Source organism: Entelurus aequoreus, linkage group LG07, assembly GCF_033978785.1.
Source record: "Entelurus aequoreus isolate RoL-2023_Sb linkage group LG07, RoL_Eaeq_v1.1, whole genome shotgun sequence".
In the NCBI taxonomy this organism is placed as follows: Eukaryota; Metazoa; Chordata; class Actinopteri; order Syngnathiformes; family Syngnathidae; genus Entelurus; species Entelurus aequoreus.
This window is the reverse complement of record NC_084737.1, coordinates 82056762-82074125: the sequence shown is the minus strand read 5'-3', so window position 1 is coordinate 82074125 and position 17364 is coordinate 82056762. Positions and strand designations below refer to the sequence as shown.

Sequence of the window (17364 nt, the reverse complement as noted above, 5' to 3'; positions counted from 1 at the left end):
TGATACACACTTCAATAAATTGCCAGAAATAGCCAATTTGCTCAATTTACCTTTAACTCTATGTTATTATTAATAATTAATGATATTTACACTTAATTGAACGGTTTAAAAGAAGAGAAAACACGAAAAAGATGACAATTAATTTTGAAACATAGTTTATCTTCAATTTCGACTCTTTAAAATTCAAAATTCAACCGAAAAAAAGAAGAGAAAAACTAGCTAATTCAAATGTTTTTGAAAAAATTAAATTTATGGAACATCATTAGTAATTTTTCCTGATTAAGATTAATTTTAGAATTTTGATGACATGTTTTAAAAAGGTTAAAATCCAATCTGCACTTTGTTAGAATATATAACAAATTGGACCAAGCTATATTTCTAACAAAGACAAATCATTATTTCTTCTAGATTTTCCAGAACAAAAATGTTAAAAGAAATTCAAAAGACTTTGAAATAAGATTTAAATGTGATTCTACAGATTTTCTAGATTTGCCAGAATTTTTATTTTAAATTTTAATCATAATAAGTTTTAAAGAAATATTTCACAAATATTCTTCGTCAAAAAAACAGAAGCTAAAATGAAGAATTAAATTAAAATGTATTTATTATTCTTTACAATAAAAACAATACATTTACCTGAACATTGATTTAAATTGTCAGGAAAGAAGAGGAAGGAATTTAAAAGGTAAAAAGGTATATATGTTTAAAAATCCTAAAATCATTTTTAAGGTTGTATTTTTTTCTCTAAAATTGTCTTTCTGAAAGTTATAAGAAGCAAAGTAAAAAAATAATGACTTAAACCAAGTCTTTAAAATATTTTCTTGGATTTTCAAATTCTATTTGAGTTTTGTCTCTCTTAGAAGTAAAAATGTCGGGCAAAGTGAGACCAGCTTGCTAGTAAATAAATACAATTTAAAAAATAGAGGCAGCTCACTGGTAAGTGCTGCTATTTGAGCTATTTTTAGAACAGGCCAGCGGGCTACTCATCTGGTCCTTACGGGCTACCTGGTGCCCACAGGCACCGCGTTGGTGACCCCTGATATACAGTATATATATATATATATATATATATATATATATATATATATATATATATATATATATATATATATATATATATATATATAGCTCACAACTAATACCGTAGCATGCCAATGTGTTAGTACGCCAGAAAAAGAGATCCTCAGCGTTCGCTCTTACAATAAAAATGTTGCAGGTTACGAGCCGATTGTTACGTGTTAGAATGCAAAAAAACAAAAATAGTTTGCTTTCTTGTCTCTCATAAGGTTTGTGAAGAAGAGGCAAAATTTAAAAAAAAAAAAGTGCAGTTCCCCTTCAAGAACGCAAAGGAGCAAACAGTTCCTGCAACCAGCAGCCATTGGGAAACAATCAATAAATCTAGAAGACAAACTTCAAATACGAGTTATAAAAGTGGAGCAACATTGACACCAACACATATCCAGTCCATATTGGCTAAACAACAAGGAGGTGTTTTCAAATCATCATAGGTCCCCTTTTACTTGCATTTATCCAGGATTAACAAATAATGTTTGCGCTTTTTCTGCTATCTCGTGTCTATTTTGAAGTCTGAGCGGAGTCATTTTTGAAATCCTGTGATTCTGGAGGTCAATGTCACAAAGAAGACTTCAAACGTCGCTAACGACGGATTCAATCACGCCTTGATTCAAAAAAAAAAGAAGCCTCCAAAACGTTTGCCACAACTTTCTGGAAGGACTGGAACTCATTAGCGTAATTAGTTGTGTCAACTTGTGCCTTTTTTTCTTTCAGTAAATTCCCGTTGCAGACGTGTGTCACATAATTGACATTCAGAACATTCCAGGGCTGCGTCAAGCCAGCGTATATAAGGATGGCTCTTCGAGGTCCTCGGCATCAGGCATCACCACCACAAAGGTAACGCCACGCAACCTCACATCTTCCTTTTCTCAATCACAGCGCTTGTCTACCGTTGCACAGATGGCATTTTCTCTCCGTGTGTTGTTCCTCCTTTGCGGGATCAGTGGAGCGTTGACCGCAGCTGTAAGTCCAAATTTCCCCTGATGGCTTGAAAAAAACATATTCAATATTGTTGCCTTTTTTTTCCTCCTACCAAGCTGCCTGTGTCCAAAAAGGAAGGTAAATATGACCTGATTACACTTTTTAATGAACAGTTACTTAAGTTCTGTTGTTTTCCCTCCCTAAAATAATGTCGCGGTAGTTTGCTGTCCTGATGGCTGGACTCAGAAGGATGAACACTGTTACATCTACAAAGAAGAGAAAAGGACTTTTGCAGATGCAGAGGTAGGATGATACCAAACCCAATGGCTGCTGTTGGAATCAGTGATCCATGTTGATCATTTAACAAATGTTGGAAATGACCCATGTGTTTCACTCTTTCTACCATTAGAGGATCTGTAACCTGATTGGTGGGAATCTGGCCTCAATCCGCACCCCTGTAGAAAATGCGGTCGTTTATCAACTGGTTGTGAAAGGTGGTGGGGATGAAGCCTGGATTGGACTCCATGATGCCGTTAAGGTGAGGGACCCCACCAGGGTGGTTGGTGCTCAGTAGAAGGATTCATTGGCAATGAATGTGCCCTCTAGACTAGAACGTAAATGAGGGAGTCTGCATTTCCAGACTATTCTGTACCACCATGTCAAACGTTGTGACAAACAAGCATTCGATGAAATTGCATGCAGGAGTGATTCATTCACATGTGACTTTGTCTTCCAGTCTCAAAACTACCTTTGGACTGATGGCACCCCCTTTGTCTTCGCCAACTTTGCCTCTGGGGGATCTGGCAGTGATGAATGTGTGGTGATTGAAACCACTGGAAATGATGGTATGACCAGTCAATACAATTTACTTGCGTTTGAATGTATTGATTGTCCTAAAAATAATGTCTATTTTTCTTGCAGGGCTATGGAAAGGAGAGCCATGCACTGATGACGAGCCATACGTTTGCATCAGAGAGGCGTTCTGTCATCGCTAATCATAACTTTTATCATCATATCTTCTATAACTGTCTTTTACTCATCACAATGACTGTAATGAGACAGTGGTAAACTTTAGTGGTGTCCTTGTATTTCTGGGTATTTTCTTATTCTACACTGTTCAGTTGTTGAACGTTCGTTAAACAAACGGATAGATCATCTCTCTACTAAATAAAGGAACCTGTCTATATCAAAATATGTCTTTGGGTCTGATTTTCTACATACACCAATGAAGCCGTTTTAGGAATGGTGCAAGCATAAGGTGTCTACGTTGTAAAAGGAATAACCTGACGTTAACCATGCTCTATTATTAAATGGGTCTGTTGGCATTCACGACTGCGTTGAAAAATGTATTTTGTGTTGTAGACTCATGCAGTCATCCATGATGTTTATCTACTGCTCTTACCCATTTGTGCCGTTCTTACTTTTTTAGATAGATAGATACTTTATTGACCCTCCACAGGGGAAATTCAGGTGTCCAGTAGCAGAAAAACATCCATTCATACCAACAAGAATAAATACACAATTCTCAAAGACACCAACAAAGGGCACATAGCTCAGAGAGGTGAAGTGAATTAATGAACTCATATTATGTTTTGCATATGGTGAATGTTCATTTTCATCTTGGAGAAAGCAAACCACCAAGTTTAAGTAAACAGTGGTATTTCAGTTTGAGCACATAATAAGATAAGGCCCCTTAGTTTGATATTCGCAGGTGTGCTGGATCACTTCTCGTAGGAAAAAGGCCCTAATTGGGACTTCGGAATGCAAAAGTGATAGCCCTATTCTGAGAAGAGACTACCTGTCTAGCTCAACGCCAACATTTAAGTTATGATGTTTTCCAGACACTTACACACAAACATCTCCTTTCATGGTCAGGATGTGCTCTCCTGACTTAGCACACACACACAGAGACAATAAGGAGGAATATAAAACTGATGGTTTGGCTTCTCCAAGTTAGCAGTGCCTCATTCTCTTGACCTGACCTCCTCCAGGAACTTGTAATAAAGCAACTTTTGGTTCAGTAAAGCGTCTCCGACATCTCTTTTGATCCAGTTGCACTGCCGTGTCGCCCTTCTGTCCGGACGAGGATAACAAGAACAGAAATACACATCACAGGTCTGTTGTAAGGTCTTATGGCCAAAGGAACAAAAGATATCTTAGGTCAAAGTCAAGGTAGATTTATTTATATTGCACAATTTTTAAAACAGACTACTGCTCCAAAGTTCTGTAAAGATTAAAACAGAAAGGTCAAAGATTAAAAATAATAATCTAAATCACAACAAGTCCAGAACGAGACATATATATAACGCAGTTAAACATAGATCAAAAGAAAACCCTAAAAATGTCCATACATATGGCCAGCCCAACTTTTGTTAAACGTCAGCGCAAATAAGTTTGTTTTTAAAGAAGATTTAAAAGTATCGAGAGATGTTGTCACTCTGGGATTCAGAGGGAGAGCGTTCCAGAGTTTAGAGCCTGCTTCCGCAAAAGCCCTATCTTCTCAAGTCTTCAGTCTCCACCTTGGACATTCTACAAAAGCATTGGTCAGGTGACCTTAGAGCTCTGACCGGGCTATGCAAAATAAGTAGGTCAGATACATTAGGTGCAGCCAGTCCATGGAGAGATTTCAAAACAAACTAGAAAATTCAGACGGAAATTTTGATGGGCCTGCTGTCTGTGCCCTGAAACTCTGGCCGGGGGACGGTGGAAGCCGGCTTACTTTTATAAGACGAATCTGTGAGTTGTAGGTGTACCCGTACAAAATTAGCCAAAGAAGTAGCCTAAAATTTTAGCATGGAACACATCAAATGTACTAGTATGTTAACGTTAGCATTCTAGCAGTTAGCATGTGTCACATACCACGTAATATTAATCTGGGGTAAACGGTTGCAAAATTACCTCAAGAAAGCCAGCGTGCTAACATCCACATGCTAACAGGTAGCATGTGCACCTACCAAGTGATATGACTCTAAGGGGTTTGGCGGCAGAATTAGAGAAAAACAGGGTCAAATTTGCCGAAAAAGTTAGCATGCAAATTTTAGCATCCTAGCATGCTAACGCTAGCATGTGTCACATACCAAGGTCTGATTGATTGATTGATTGAAACTTGTATAAGTAGATTGCACAGTACAGTACATATGCCCTACAATTGACCACTAAATGGTAACACCCCAATAAGTTTTTACACTTGTTTAAGTCGGGGTCCACGTTAATCAATTCATGGTAAAATGACTGTCTATGACTCTAATGTGGAATTAGAGAAAAAAAAAAGTGTACAATTTGCAGAAAAAGTTAGCATAATAACGTTTGCATGCTTACAGTTACAGTAGTACGACTGCACAACTTTTCCAAACGGGTTTATTGGCAGGTACGATCCCTCAAAACCTTCCGTTCTGAAGTGTACTGAGAGGAGCCTGTTGCTACGTTTACTCCCCCGAGCGGCCATAGTGTCAAGGATGTCTGGGGTTACTCCTGCATGAGAGGGAGCAGGGAATGTGCTGATCACTAATCTAATCGGCCAGTCGATCAATTTGACTTGAATCGTATCAAAAACGAGTAACAATCACATTGGCGCTCCAATAGTTCAATGCTCAAAGGGAGTAGGAAGAAGCTGAGCTTATTTGATCGGACCGCCGTCCCATAAAGAGTATCTGATAATGATATCAGACACCGCTTCATTAGTCCGTCCACACCATCTTTTATCATTTTTTATGTTTTATGCCTCATGGCGACTTGTCCAGGGTGTAGTCTTCCTTCCGCCGCTGGCAGCTGGGATAGGTAGAACATGGCTGGATGGATTTATATGGCAAACACAAAAGATGCAATATTTCCCCCCCAAAATACAAAAGCCAAAACAAGTGAAGTTGTCACGTTGTGTAAATGGTAAACAGAAAGAGATTACAACAAATCCTTTTCTGTCACAAGTGGGTTTACGCAGCGTGCTGCGAGGTTTGTTCTCCCAGGATGCAAACGGACTGTTCCGGACAAGGCATGCAGGTAAAAACATGATTTAATTCTCAAAAAGGCACAAAAACGGAAAACAAGGCTAAAGCACAACACGCTGATCGCACTTGGAGTTAAAGTAAATACTTAGCATAGAGCAGGGGTCAGCAACCTTTTTGAAAGCAAGAGCTACTTCTTGGGTAGTGATTAATGCGAAGGGCTACCAGTTTGATACACACTTCAATAAATTGGCAGAAGTAGCCAATTTGCTCAATTTACCTTTAACTCTATGTTATTATTAATAATTAATGATATTTATCTTTGTGGAAACACTGATCATCTTAATGATTGCTTACATTAAATATATATAGAAATAGATAAATATCAATATGCAACACTTTATTTTTTATATTTTCTCTAAGTGCACATTTTTCAAATTGAACATTTTCAAATGATGACTTCTAAGACAGTCTTGAGAAATCACAATATCCCATTTTAACTAGCTAGCCACTAACATTTTGTAACAAATCATGAATTACTTTGCACCATGTTTGTACAAATAATAACTCATGTAAAATAAAATAAAAATTTATGGAACATCATTAGTAATTTTCCTGATTAAGATTAATTTTAGAATTTTGATGACATGTTTTAAATAGGTTAAAATCCAATCTGCACTTTGTTAGAATATATAACAAATTGGACCAAGCTATATTTCTAACAAAGACAAATCATTATTTCTTCTAGATTTTCCAGAACAAAAATTTTAAAAGAAATTCAAAAGACTTTGAAATAAGATTTAAATTTGATTCTACAGATTTTCTAGATTTGCCAGAATTTTTTTGTTGAATTTTAATCATAATAACTTTGAAGAAATATTTCACAAATATTCTTCGTCGAAAAAACAGAAGCTAAAATGAAGAATTAAATTAAAATGTATTTATTATTCTTTACAATAAAAAAAAATAATTGACTTGAACATTGATTTAAATTGTCAGGAAAGAAGAGGAAGGAATTTAAAAGGTAAAAAGGTATATGTGTTTAAAAATCCTAAAATCATTTTTAAGGTTGTATTTTTTCTGTAAAATTGTCTTTCTGAAAGTTAAAATATTTAAAATATTTTCTTGGATTTTCAAATTCTATTTGAGTTTTGTCTCTCTTAGAATTAAAAATGTCGAACAAAGCGAGACCAGCTTCCTAGTCGTGGGGAGGCGGGGCCGGCGGACCGACGGCGCCCGCTCCAAGATGGCGGCGAGGAGGCGTGGACGAGCGAGCGGCAAGGCGGGGCGCGCTGGGAGCGACGCCGCAATCAGCATAAGGTGCGTGGAGCGCGCAGCTGTGGACAGTGCAATCACCCCCTCGGACCGTATAAAAGGGCGAGAGACGTGAACATCAAGGGAGGAGACGGAGAAAGACGGCGGACGGGAGGAAACCTTCCTCTGCTGCCACGCAAACGACGGCGACGTGCTGCTGAAAAGCAGACGGCGGACGGGAGGAAACCATTCATGTGCTCACGTGAGAAAAAAGGCAGCTGCTGAAAAGCACGCAAAAGACTCTGTGATTGAAATAATAAAGAAGTCTAAAGCAGGGCCGGCCCGTGGCATAGGCCGTATAGGCAAATGCTAAGGGCGCCGTCCATCAGGGGGCGCCACGCCAGTGCCACAAATGTTGGAGGAAAAAAAAAAAAGTTGGTACTATTATTTCTAAATACATAAAATAATCCTACGTTAATTAAAATGCAAAGTAAAGCCTATTTAATAGAAATATTATTTGTTACAACATTACACCCCCCCTCCCCCCGCACGGTGCGCCCCCTCCCTTCCCGTATCATGACTCTTTTTGGACGTCACCACATCAAAAAATCAACACAAGATGTCAAAACGGCCAAAACTGTCAGGTGCCCAGGGAAGAAAAAAGAGAAAAGAAGAGGAGAAACGAGAAAAAGACAGAGGTAGCAGGGAGGTAACGTTAGCCTACATGAAATTATTTGTCTGTTACAGAATGTGATAGTAACCTGGCTTTTTAGCATTAAGCTAATGTTACATGATTTGGCAATTGCTAATCAATAAATAGCTAGTTCTGTTTTAACGTCGGGTTAATATTGCGGAGGGGGCTAAATTGTTATGGAAAATAATAATGTAACGCTAGGTAATTACAGTACTTCCTGGTGTACAGTAATTTGTAAGTCATTCTAGTTAATGCAATATTAAAAAGCACAAATAGAGAACTCTGTAGGATCCCCTTTTTTTGTAATATAGTTGTTAAAGTCATACTGGTTTGATATCTTGTTTTGTGCAGTGCCTTATTTATATTGTATTTTTAATTTATTTTATGCAACTTGTTGACACGTTTTATTTTGTGTTTATGTATGTAAAAAATATTGTATTTCATATATTCATTTTTTATTTTTTGTATTCATTTATTTATCCATATTTTTTTGTATCTGGTTAACTATTCTGATTGTTAATTTGCTTTCTTTAAGTAAAAAAAAGGTCAAAGACAAAGCTATTCGGTTTCTTGTGCACTTCACTGCCGATGTGGGGGGGCGCCACCTAAAATCTTGCCTAGGGCGCCAGATTGGTTAGGGCCGGGCCTGCTCTAAAGCGTCTCACGACAATGTCTTCCCTGGGTGGTCCTGAGAACCTGCACCACAGTTAGGACTGTCACACTACTAAATAAAGAACATTTTAAAAATAGTGGCAGCTCACTGGTAAGTGCTGCTATTTGAGCTATTTTTAGAACAGGCCGGCGGGCTACTCATCTGGTCCTTATGGGCTACCTGGTGCCTTCGGGCACCGCGTTGGTGACTCCTGGCATAGACTATGGACATAGAGAACTTATGGAACTGTGGCATGAAATAAACACAACTTATGTAGTCCAGGCATGAGACAAACAATGACGCCATGACAACTGAAATAACTTAAATAATGTCTCTAGATGGGAAACAGGTGCGCATCCCGAACACCAGAGGCAGGTGAAAATCATAAGTCGACCTGGTAAATAAAACAAACAAGGGTGCACAAAAACAGGAACTAACACTAAAACTAACAGAACATAACAAAAACATGATCCGGACCACTTTTCAACTTATATTCAATTTAATAGACTTCAAAGACAAGATATTTCATGTTCACACTGAGAAACTTTCTTCTTTTTTGCAAATAATCATGAAGTTAGAATGTAATGGCAGCAACACATGTCAAAAAAGGCATTTTTACCAGTGTGTTACATGGCCTTTCCTTTTAACAACACTCAGTAAAGGTTTGGGAAGTGAGGAGACACATTTTTGAAGTGGAATTCTTTCCCATTCTTGCTTGATGTACAGCTTAAGTTGTTCAACAGTCTCCCTTCTCATATTTTAGCTGCCACACATTTGCAATGTCTGGACTACAGGCAGGCCAGTCTAGTACCCGCACTCTTTTACTATGAAGCCATGTTGTTGTAACACCTGGCTTGGCATTGTCTTGCTGAAATAAGCAGGGGCGTCCATGATAACAACATATGTTGTATGTACCTTTCAGCATTAATGGTGCCTTCACAGATGTGTAAGTTACCCATGTCTTGGCCACTAATACACCCCCATACCATCACACATGCTGCCTTTTACACTTTCACCCTAGAACAGTCCCCATGCTTCTTTTCCTCTTTGGTCCACAGTTTCCAAAAACAATTTGAAATGTGGACTCGTCAGACCACAGAACACTTTCGTTTCTGGGTGTTGTTGATAAATGGCTTTGGCTTTGCATAGGAGAGTTTTAACTTGCACTTACAGATGTAGCGAGCAACTGTAGTTACTGACAGTGGGTTTCTGAAGTGTTCCTGAGCCCATGTGGTGATATCCTTTACACACTGATGTGGCTTTTTGATGCAGTACCATCAGTGGGATCCAAGGTGTGTAATATCATGGCTTACGTGCAGTGATTTCTCCACATTCTCTGAACCTTTTGATGATATCACGGAGCGTAGATGGTGAAATCCCTAAATTCCTTGTTGAGAAATGTTGTTCTTCAACAATTTGCTCAGGCATTTGTTGACAAAGTGGTGACCCTCGCCCCGTCCTTGTTTGTGAACGACTGAGCATTTCATGGAAGCTGCTTTTATACCCAATTATGGCACCCACCCGTTCCCAATTAGTCTTTGATGAGCATTCCTCAACTTTCTCACTCTTTTTTGCCGCTTGTGCCAGCTTTTTTAAAAATGTGTTGCAGGCATCAAATTCCAAATGAGCTTATATTTGCAAAAATGTAAATAGTAAATGGGTTATACTTAGGGATGTAAGATAAATGCGTCAAAATGTAATATCGGAAATTATCGGTATCGGTTTTTTTATTATCTGTATCGTTTTTTTGTTTTTTTTTAATTAAATCCACATAAAAAACACAAGATACACTTACAATTAGTGCACCAACCCAAAAAACCTCCCTCCCCCATTTCTTTCTGTTATCAATATTCTGGTTCCTACATTATATATCAATATATATCAATACAGTCTGCAAGGGATACAGTCCGTAAGCACACATGATTGTGCTGCTCCACTAATAGTACTAACCTTTAACACTTAATTGTACTCATTTTCATTAATTACTAGTTTCTATGTAACTGTTTTTATATTGTTTTACTTTCTTTTTTATTCAAGAAAATGTTTTTAATTTAGTTATCTTATTTTATTATTTTTTTTAAAAAGTACCTTATCTTCACCATACCTGGTTGTCCAAATTAGGCATAATAATGTGTTAATTCCACAACTGTATATATCGGTTGATATCGGTATCGGTTGATATCGGTATCGGTAATTAAAGAGTTGGACAATATCGGAATATCGGATACCGGCAAAAAGCCATTATCGGACATCCCTAGTTCTACTTGTATAGTGCTTTTCTACCTTCAAGGTACTCAAAGCACTTTGACACTATTTCTACATTCACACATTCACACACACATTCACACACACATTCACACACACATTCACACACACATTCACACACACATTCACACACTGATGGCGGGAGCTGCCATGCAAGGCGCTAACCAGCACCCATCAGGAGCAAGGGTGAAGTGTCTTGCTCAAGGACACAACGTACCTGATGATAACAACGTTTTCCAGTGTGAACATGAAATATCTTGTCTTTGCAGAATGTATTTCTTTGAGCACTTTTCCTCCATTTTTGAGTCCCTTCTTTTGCAGTATTTATCTTTTTGTAATCCGCCTGATCCAAGCCTTAATAATCATCTTTATGACTAGCACATGCTTTCAAATCATCGGACAAAGTTCATCCTGTTGAACTGTAAGTAGGTTAGATATCATTATTGAATAGGAAGTAAGATTACAAATTTAACGTGAACATTTGAGGGGGCCCCGGGCCCCTCTGTAGTGCAACCCCTGATGTAAAGCAACTGGATCCTTGAACAGGTCAATTATTCATACCAACATTTATTTCAATTAGTTTTTATTTTTTGAGCAATGACAGTTTTAAAGAAAGTCAGTGTCAACATTGCATTCTTTTTCACGCTTTCATTTCACCGGTTTGCTGTTTTATTCCACTTTTGATCTTTTTGCTTTTGTAATAAAAAAATTAATTAGCGGCGTTCTTCCTTTGCTTTGTTCTTCTGTAATAATCCGGCCCTGCTGCTTTGTAATTGTATCAATTAAATCCCACACCTTGGAAATTCAATTGCAGCGACATTTGGGTGTAACTCCACTGTCATAAGTAATGACGCACACTCGAACTTGTAACCCGCTGGTATGTCACTAGACCAGTTTAACTATCCAATTATCATGTGATGACTTTATGTCTGAATCGGTTCAGGAAATAATATAATAGAACAGATTAGACTTCATTGTCATGCCACTTTGAGACACTTGTGATTCAGGGCTATATAAATAAACATTGATCTTCTGAGAGCAATCAGTTAGCGGTTCCAAGAGTAAAGTCCAATGAAGGGAGAGCATCATTCAGTCACTATGCAACAAATAGCTGGAATAAACTTCCTGACTTTCCCCAACTCTGACTACTTTTAAAACTAGACTGAAAACTTTTATGTTCACCTTAGCTTTCAGCTAAATCTTTTAATCTTTTAACGTCCGCACTGTTTTTATTTTTAATTGTCTGCATTTTAATTTTGCTTTTATTTTCTTTCATTTCACTTTGTTGTCTGTGAAGCACTTTGAGTCTGCCTTGTGTATGAAAAGTGCTCTACAAATAAAGTTGCCTTGCCAAAGGTTTACCACGTGTACAAGGATATTTCACATGCCTTCACTGTGTATATCATTGAACTGCGTTTATGTTGGGTATAATGTGTATTTATAATATGTTGTACAAAGGACATTTCATCATTTTCTGAAGTTCATCTTGTACTTGACATTGTTTCTATCAGGGGTCACCAACGCGGTGCCCGCGGGCACCAGGTAGCCCGTAAGGACCAGATGAGTAGCCCGCTGGCCTGTTCTAAAAATAGCTGAAATAGCAGCACTTGCCAGTGAGCTGCATCTATTTTTTAAATTGTATTTATTTACTAGCAAGCTGGTCTCGCTTTGCCCGACATTTTTAATTCTAAGAGAGACAAAACTCAAATAGAATTTGAAAATCCAAGAAAATATTTTAAAGACTTGGTCTTCACTTGTTTAAATAAATTCTTCTTTTTTTTTACTTTGCTTCTTATAACTTTCTGAAAGACAATTTTAGAGAAAAAATACAACCTTAAAAATGATTTTAGGATTTTTAAACACATATACCTTTTTACCTTTTACATTCCTTCCTCTTATTTCCTGACAATTTAAATCAATGTTCAAGTAAATGTATTTTTTTTATGATTTAAATTTAAAAAAAAATATTCTGGCAAATCTAGAAATTCTGTAGAATCAAATTTAAATCTTATTTCAAAGTCTTTTGAATTTCTTTTAAAATTTTTGTTCTGGAAAATCTAGAAGAAATAATGATTTGTCTTTGTTAGAAATATAGCTTGGTCCAATTTGTTATATATTCTAACAAAGTGTAGATTGGATTTTAACCTATTTAAAACATGTCATCAAAATTCTATAATTAATCTTAATCAGGAAAAATTACTAATAATGTTCCATGAATTATTTTTTTAATTTTTTCAAAAAGATTCAAATGAGCTAGTTTTTCTCTTCTTTTTTTCGGTTGAATTTTGAATATTAAAGAGTCGAAATTGAAGATAAACTATGTTTCAAAATTTAATTGTCATTTATTTCGTGTTTTCTCCTCTTTTAAACCGTTAAATTAAGTGTAAATATCATTAATTATTAATAATAACATAGAGTTAAAGGTAAATTGAGCAAATTGGCTATTTCTGGCAATTTATTGAAGTGTGTATCAAACTGGTAGCCCTTCGCATTAATCACTACCCAAGAAGTAGCTCTTGCTTTCAAAAAGGTTGCTGACCCCTGGTTTATAGGGTTAGGCGCAATAAGTCTTCAACTTCAGCCTAAACCCTTTCGGTCTGCAACATTTACATTTTCAATCTACGAATGTACAACGGTTTGTTTATTTTGTTGACCATTGACCGAAGAATAATAAAGAAAGTAAAAAAATAATAAACTAAGACATTGGAGTGACTCTGCCGTGGAAGGAATGAAGTTCCTAAATCGAGATGCTCGGGTTTCAGTAAAAGTTGGCTTTAAGTCACCGTGTCGGTCGCCTGAACGTTGTGTTGATTGCTCACGTTAAATTGACGTAAAGAACCAACACTTCCATACGCCTGCTCAAAGCATTTTAGTGTAGTTCCACAACAACTATTGTGGTCAGTCAGTGAATGATATTTTATAGCGACTCAAAGCGCTCTACATGGGAGCCAGGTGTCTCGCCTCAGGACACGGCGGCGGTGACGAGGATGGCGATAACTGGAATCCAACCGGGACTTTGTGTTCGGTCGCTCCACCGTCTGAGCCAAGCTTGCCCAATAATTATTGCGCTCTTTACATAACATCTAATCAACCGTCATTATCCCTGTAGGTAATTAGTTTTAATTGGTGCATCAATCATTCTGACATTGATGATACAGTGCATTTTATTACTAGTCTCTTCTTCACCTGCACACGACCAAGTGGCCAGGCACTTATGTCGAACGCTACACACCCAAAGCTGGCACTACCTTGTATTTTGTGGAGAAGTAGAACAGGAGGCGGAGCCTTCACCTGTCAAACCTGATTCAGTCATTTAATGTATATAATTGAGCTTGTATGTATGATTATGATATATGCGTAAATGAGAGAAAAACTTATTTATATATACACACACAAATATATGAAACATAATTATATCACCTTTGTTGTTGTGTTTTAGTGTGCACATGTTTTTAGTGTAAACATTCCATAAGGGGGCACCATATCCCCACGCTTTGACAGCCATCACCATTTTAAATCACCTTCTGTAACAGCAGGGCAGAGAGAGAAAAATACACATATAATAAGTAAGAATAAAAAGTAGTAATGGATATTAAAATTAGAAATACCACCGGAATGAGAATGAGGGCATCATAAAATTGTGAATACACAAGGACCTTATATATTTTTTAAGAATTTTTAATATATTTATGTACCTTTTCATTTTTGTAATCTATTTTCTTCATTTTTTTTTAAAAGAGTCAGTTTAAAAAATATATTTTTATGTCATAGGTCGTCAGCCAAGAGTAGCATTTGTAACCGGTTTTGAAATTTTCAATTATACATTTTATACCAAATAATATACTGAGAGAATCGGTTTGAATCGAAAATACATCCTGAATCAAATCGTCACCCCAGGAATGGGAATCGAATCAAAGTTGTTGCGAGATTCACATGTCCGTATGTCTCCCGACTTGTTTTCCAGACCACACTGCAAAAAGTGAAATCTAAGTAAGATGAAATATCTCAAATAAGGCTGATATTTGCTTATTTTCTGTCTGATAAGATCATTCTTCTCACTAAGCAGATTTTTATGTTAGAGTGTTTTACTTGTTTGAAGTGTTTTGCTCCTAAATGATGTCAGTAAGATATTATTATTATTTGATGAGCTATATTGAGTCAAACATGCTTGAAACTAGAATATCAAGTGTTGTGTCATCAACACTCACAAGTATTAAAAGTCATCATTTCTTATTTCAAGCATGAACACAAAAAAGAGACTTTGACACAATTGTGTCTCATAATTAAAACAGATGACAGCCAAATGGACTTTGCTGTTTTATTTCCAATGAAACAATAGAACATAAGTACTCATCTAGTAGTACAGTTGTTATTAGTGAGAAAATACTTATTCTAAGGTATTTTTGGGTTAATTAAGGTTAGCTAATTTTACTTGTTTTGAAAAGTCTTGACCAGCCAAATGTTCTTGTTTTGATGACAGATAGTTTTGCTTGGTTAAATACAATACCCCTCATTTTTGTATTTTTTTTCTTGTTTTTGAAAACGGACTTTTTGCAGTGCAGTAAACACCACCATTTTTAACATGTAACATATTTTTATTAGAAAAGATGAACTTGCAGATCACAAGAAGAATGTAGAACAAACAACCAAAGTCGGGTCATTGAATGTCTGAGACTGCGACCAGCGATGGTCAATAAACTCTAACAAGGTTTTTACAAAACTGCTAAGTTGTCAATGTGAAACCAGGCAAAGTGTGCCTTTGGTTTTTGAAAGACCGTATGATTGCATTTTTCAAAGGACGCTTTGCAAGACTATTTGGGTGTGACAGTAAGCCTGCGTCGGCCAGCTAATTAAACCAATTATCGGCAGTGACTCTTGTGGCTTTTTAAATTCAGTATTTCCTTGTCAGCAGACATGTGTCACATAATTAACATAGAAAACATTCCAGGGCTGCGTCAAGCTGGCGTATATAAGGATGGCTCAGACTGTCTTCAGCATCAAGCATCACCGCAGCAAAGGTGAGACAACGCAACTTTGCATCCTACTTTTCCAACTCTCTGATATTTTTGTCTATCTTTGCACAGATGGCATTTACTCTCCGCGTCTTCGTCCTCCTTTGTGGGCTCAGTGCACTGATGCCTGGAGCTGTAAGTCCACATCTCACCGACTGACTTCTACTATTCTCCTTTGCATTTTGCTCCACTGATATTTGTTAACCATCTGCTTTCTTCCTCTTCCCCACAGTGGTCTGTACCTAAGAACCCAAGTTGGTAGCTGTGGCTTGATGTCACTTTTCCTTTTCAAAACATGTGTTGTGTTTTTCCACACCTAAAATAACATTTACGTTGCAGACATTTGCTGTCCTGAGGGATGGACTCAGTTGGATGCTCGCTGTTACATCTTCAAAGCTGAAAGCAGGACCTTCATAGATGCAGAGGTATGGAAGAATGGCACACAGTCCTAACTACTAGAATCTGTTTGTTCATGTAACAATTGATCAATATTTCCCGCTCTGTTTCTACCATTAGAGCGTCTGCAACATTCTTGGCGGCAATCTGGTCTCAATCCTCAGTGCGCTGGAGAATTCCCTCGTTCAGAAACTGATCCTTGTTTCAGGCGCAAGTGAAGCCTGGATTGGACTCCACGATGCCGTTGAGGTGAAACATTTGCCAGTATTAAAGTTGTCTAGTGGTCGGTACATTGATCTATTTACGCATGTCAAACGACTGTGTCCTCCAGACTCAATCTAGACTTTTAAAGGAAGGATACATGCTAGTTAGGTGTTTCATGAGTACTATTTCAAACCCCCAAGAAGATGTCAAATGTTGTGACAAAAGAGCAGTCGGTGAAATTGCATTTAGCAGTGACTCATTCAAATGTGACCTTGACTTCCAGGACGATCAGTTTTTCTGGACTGATGGCAGCGAATTTAAGTTTGAGAACTTTGCCCAAGGAGAGCCTGGAAATGATGAGTGTGTGGTGATTCAGACTTCAGGTACGACCAGGGAACCCAATTGACTTGAGATTGAAGGTCATGTTATTCCTAAAAGTAAACCCAACATTTTCTTCTGTAGGAACATGGGAAGGTGAATCATGCGACGACCCCGAGCCATACGTCTGCCTCAGAGATGCGGTCTGCCCCCGTCACTAATCCCACCTTCCAACAACCATGTCTTTCACTCCTCACAACGAGTGTACTGAGAAGATATTATACTTTAGTGGTGTCTTTGTATCTCCGGGTTGACTGTTGACTTTTCTCCTCCTCCACTGTTCAGTTGTTGGATGTGAATCCAACACACTGATCCCTCTAATAAATAAAGGAACCTCTCTATATCAAAATATGTCTTTGTGTCCTGTTTTCTACACACTTCATTTTGAATTTGCCCATTGATTGATTGCACAAACCTTCTCCACAAATGACTATTATTCATATGTTTTATTTTATTTTATATTTTGACGGTTGTTTTTGTTTTGTGGAAGTCTTTCTGTCTAGCGGGGCCAAGCATCAACATTTACGAATTTGTTCAAATGCAAAAAGCTGCCTGACATCCATTGTTTGATTA

The 17364-nt window shown here is 37.4% G+C and overlaps 2 protein-coding genes across 2 annotated transcripts; both read left to right on the top strand.

Moving 5' to 3' along the window:
• The first annotated feature begins 1875 nt into the window (after window positions 1-1875).
• On the top strand, window positions 1876-3134 carry LOC133653221 (lithostathine-1-alpha-like). The gene is made up of 7 exons (XM_062052296.1): window positions 1876-1911; window positions 1975-2037; window positions 2112-2133; window positions 2216-2298; window positions 2405-2533; window positions 2732-2840; window positions 2917-3134. Exons 2-7 carry the CDS (start codon window positions 1975-1977, stop codon window positions 2988-2990), a joined length of 480 nt encoding a protein of 159 aa, XP_061908280.1. The 5' UTR covers window positions 1876-1911; the 3' UTR covers window positions 2991-3134.
• A 12751-nt stretch (window positions 3135-15885) lies between these two features.
• Window positions 15886-17091, top strand: LOC133653222 (ladderlectin-like). The gene is made up of 6 exons (XM_062052297.1): window positions 15886-15948; window positions 16046-16067; window positions 16153-16238; window positions 16330-16458; window positions 16697-16796; window positions 16876-17091. The coding sequence occupies exons 1-6, from the start codon at window positions 15886-15888 to the stop codon at window positions 16950-16952; spliced, it is 477 nt and encodes a 158-aa protein (XP_061908281.1). The 3' UTR covers window positions 16953-17091.
• The last annotated feature ends 273 nt before the right edge of the window (window positions 17092-17364 follow it).

Coding starts and splice junctions, on each gene's coding strand:
- LOC133653221 (XM_062052296.1), top strand. CDS start 1,975: ATGGCATTTTCTCTCCGTGTGTTGTTCCTCCTTTGCGGGATCAGTGGA. Junction 2,038..2,111: donor GTGGAGCGTTGACCGCAGCT/GTAAGTCCAAAT, acceptor CCTCCTACCAAG/CTGCCTGTGTCCAAAAAGGA. Junction 2,841..2,916: donor TGAAACCACTGGAAATGATG/GTATGACCAGTC, acceptor TTTTTCTTGCAG/GGCTATGGAAAGGAGAGCCA.
- LOC133653222 (XM_062052297.1), top strand. CDS start 15,886: ATGGCATTTACTCTCCGCGTCTTCGTCCTCCTTTGTGGGCTCAGTGCA. Junction 15,949..16,045: donor GTGCACTGATGCCTGGAGCT/GTAAGTCCACAT, acceptor TCTTCCCCACAG/TGGTCTGTACCTAAGAACCC. Junction 16,068..16,152: donor GTCTGTACCTAAGAACCCAA/GTTGGTAGCTGT, acceptor TTTACGTTGCAG/ACATTTGCTGTCCTGAGGGA.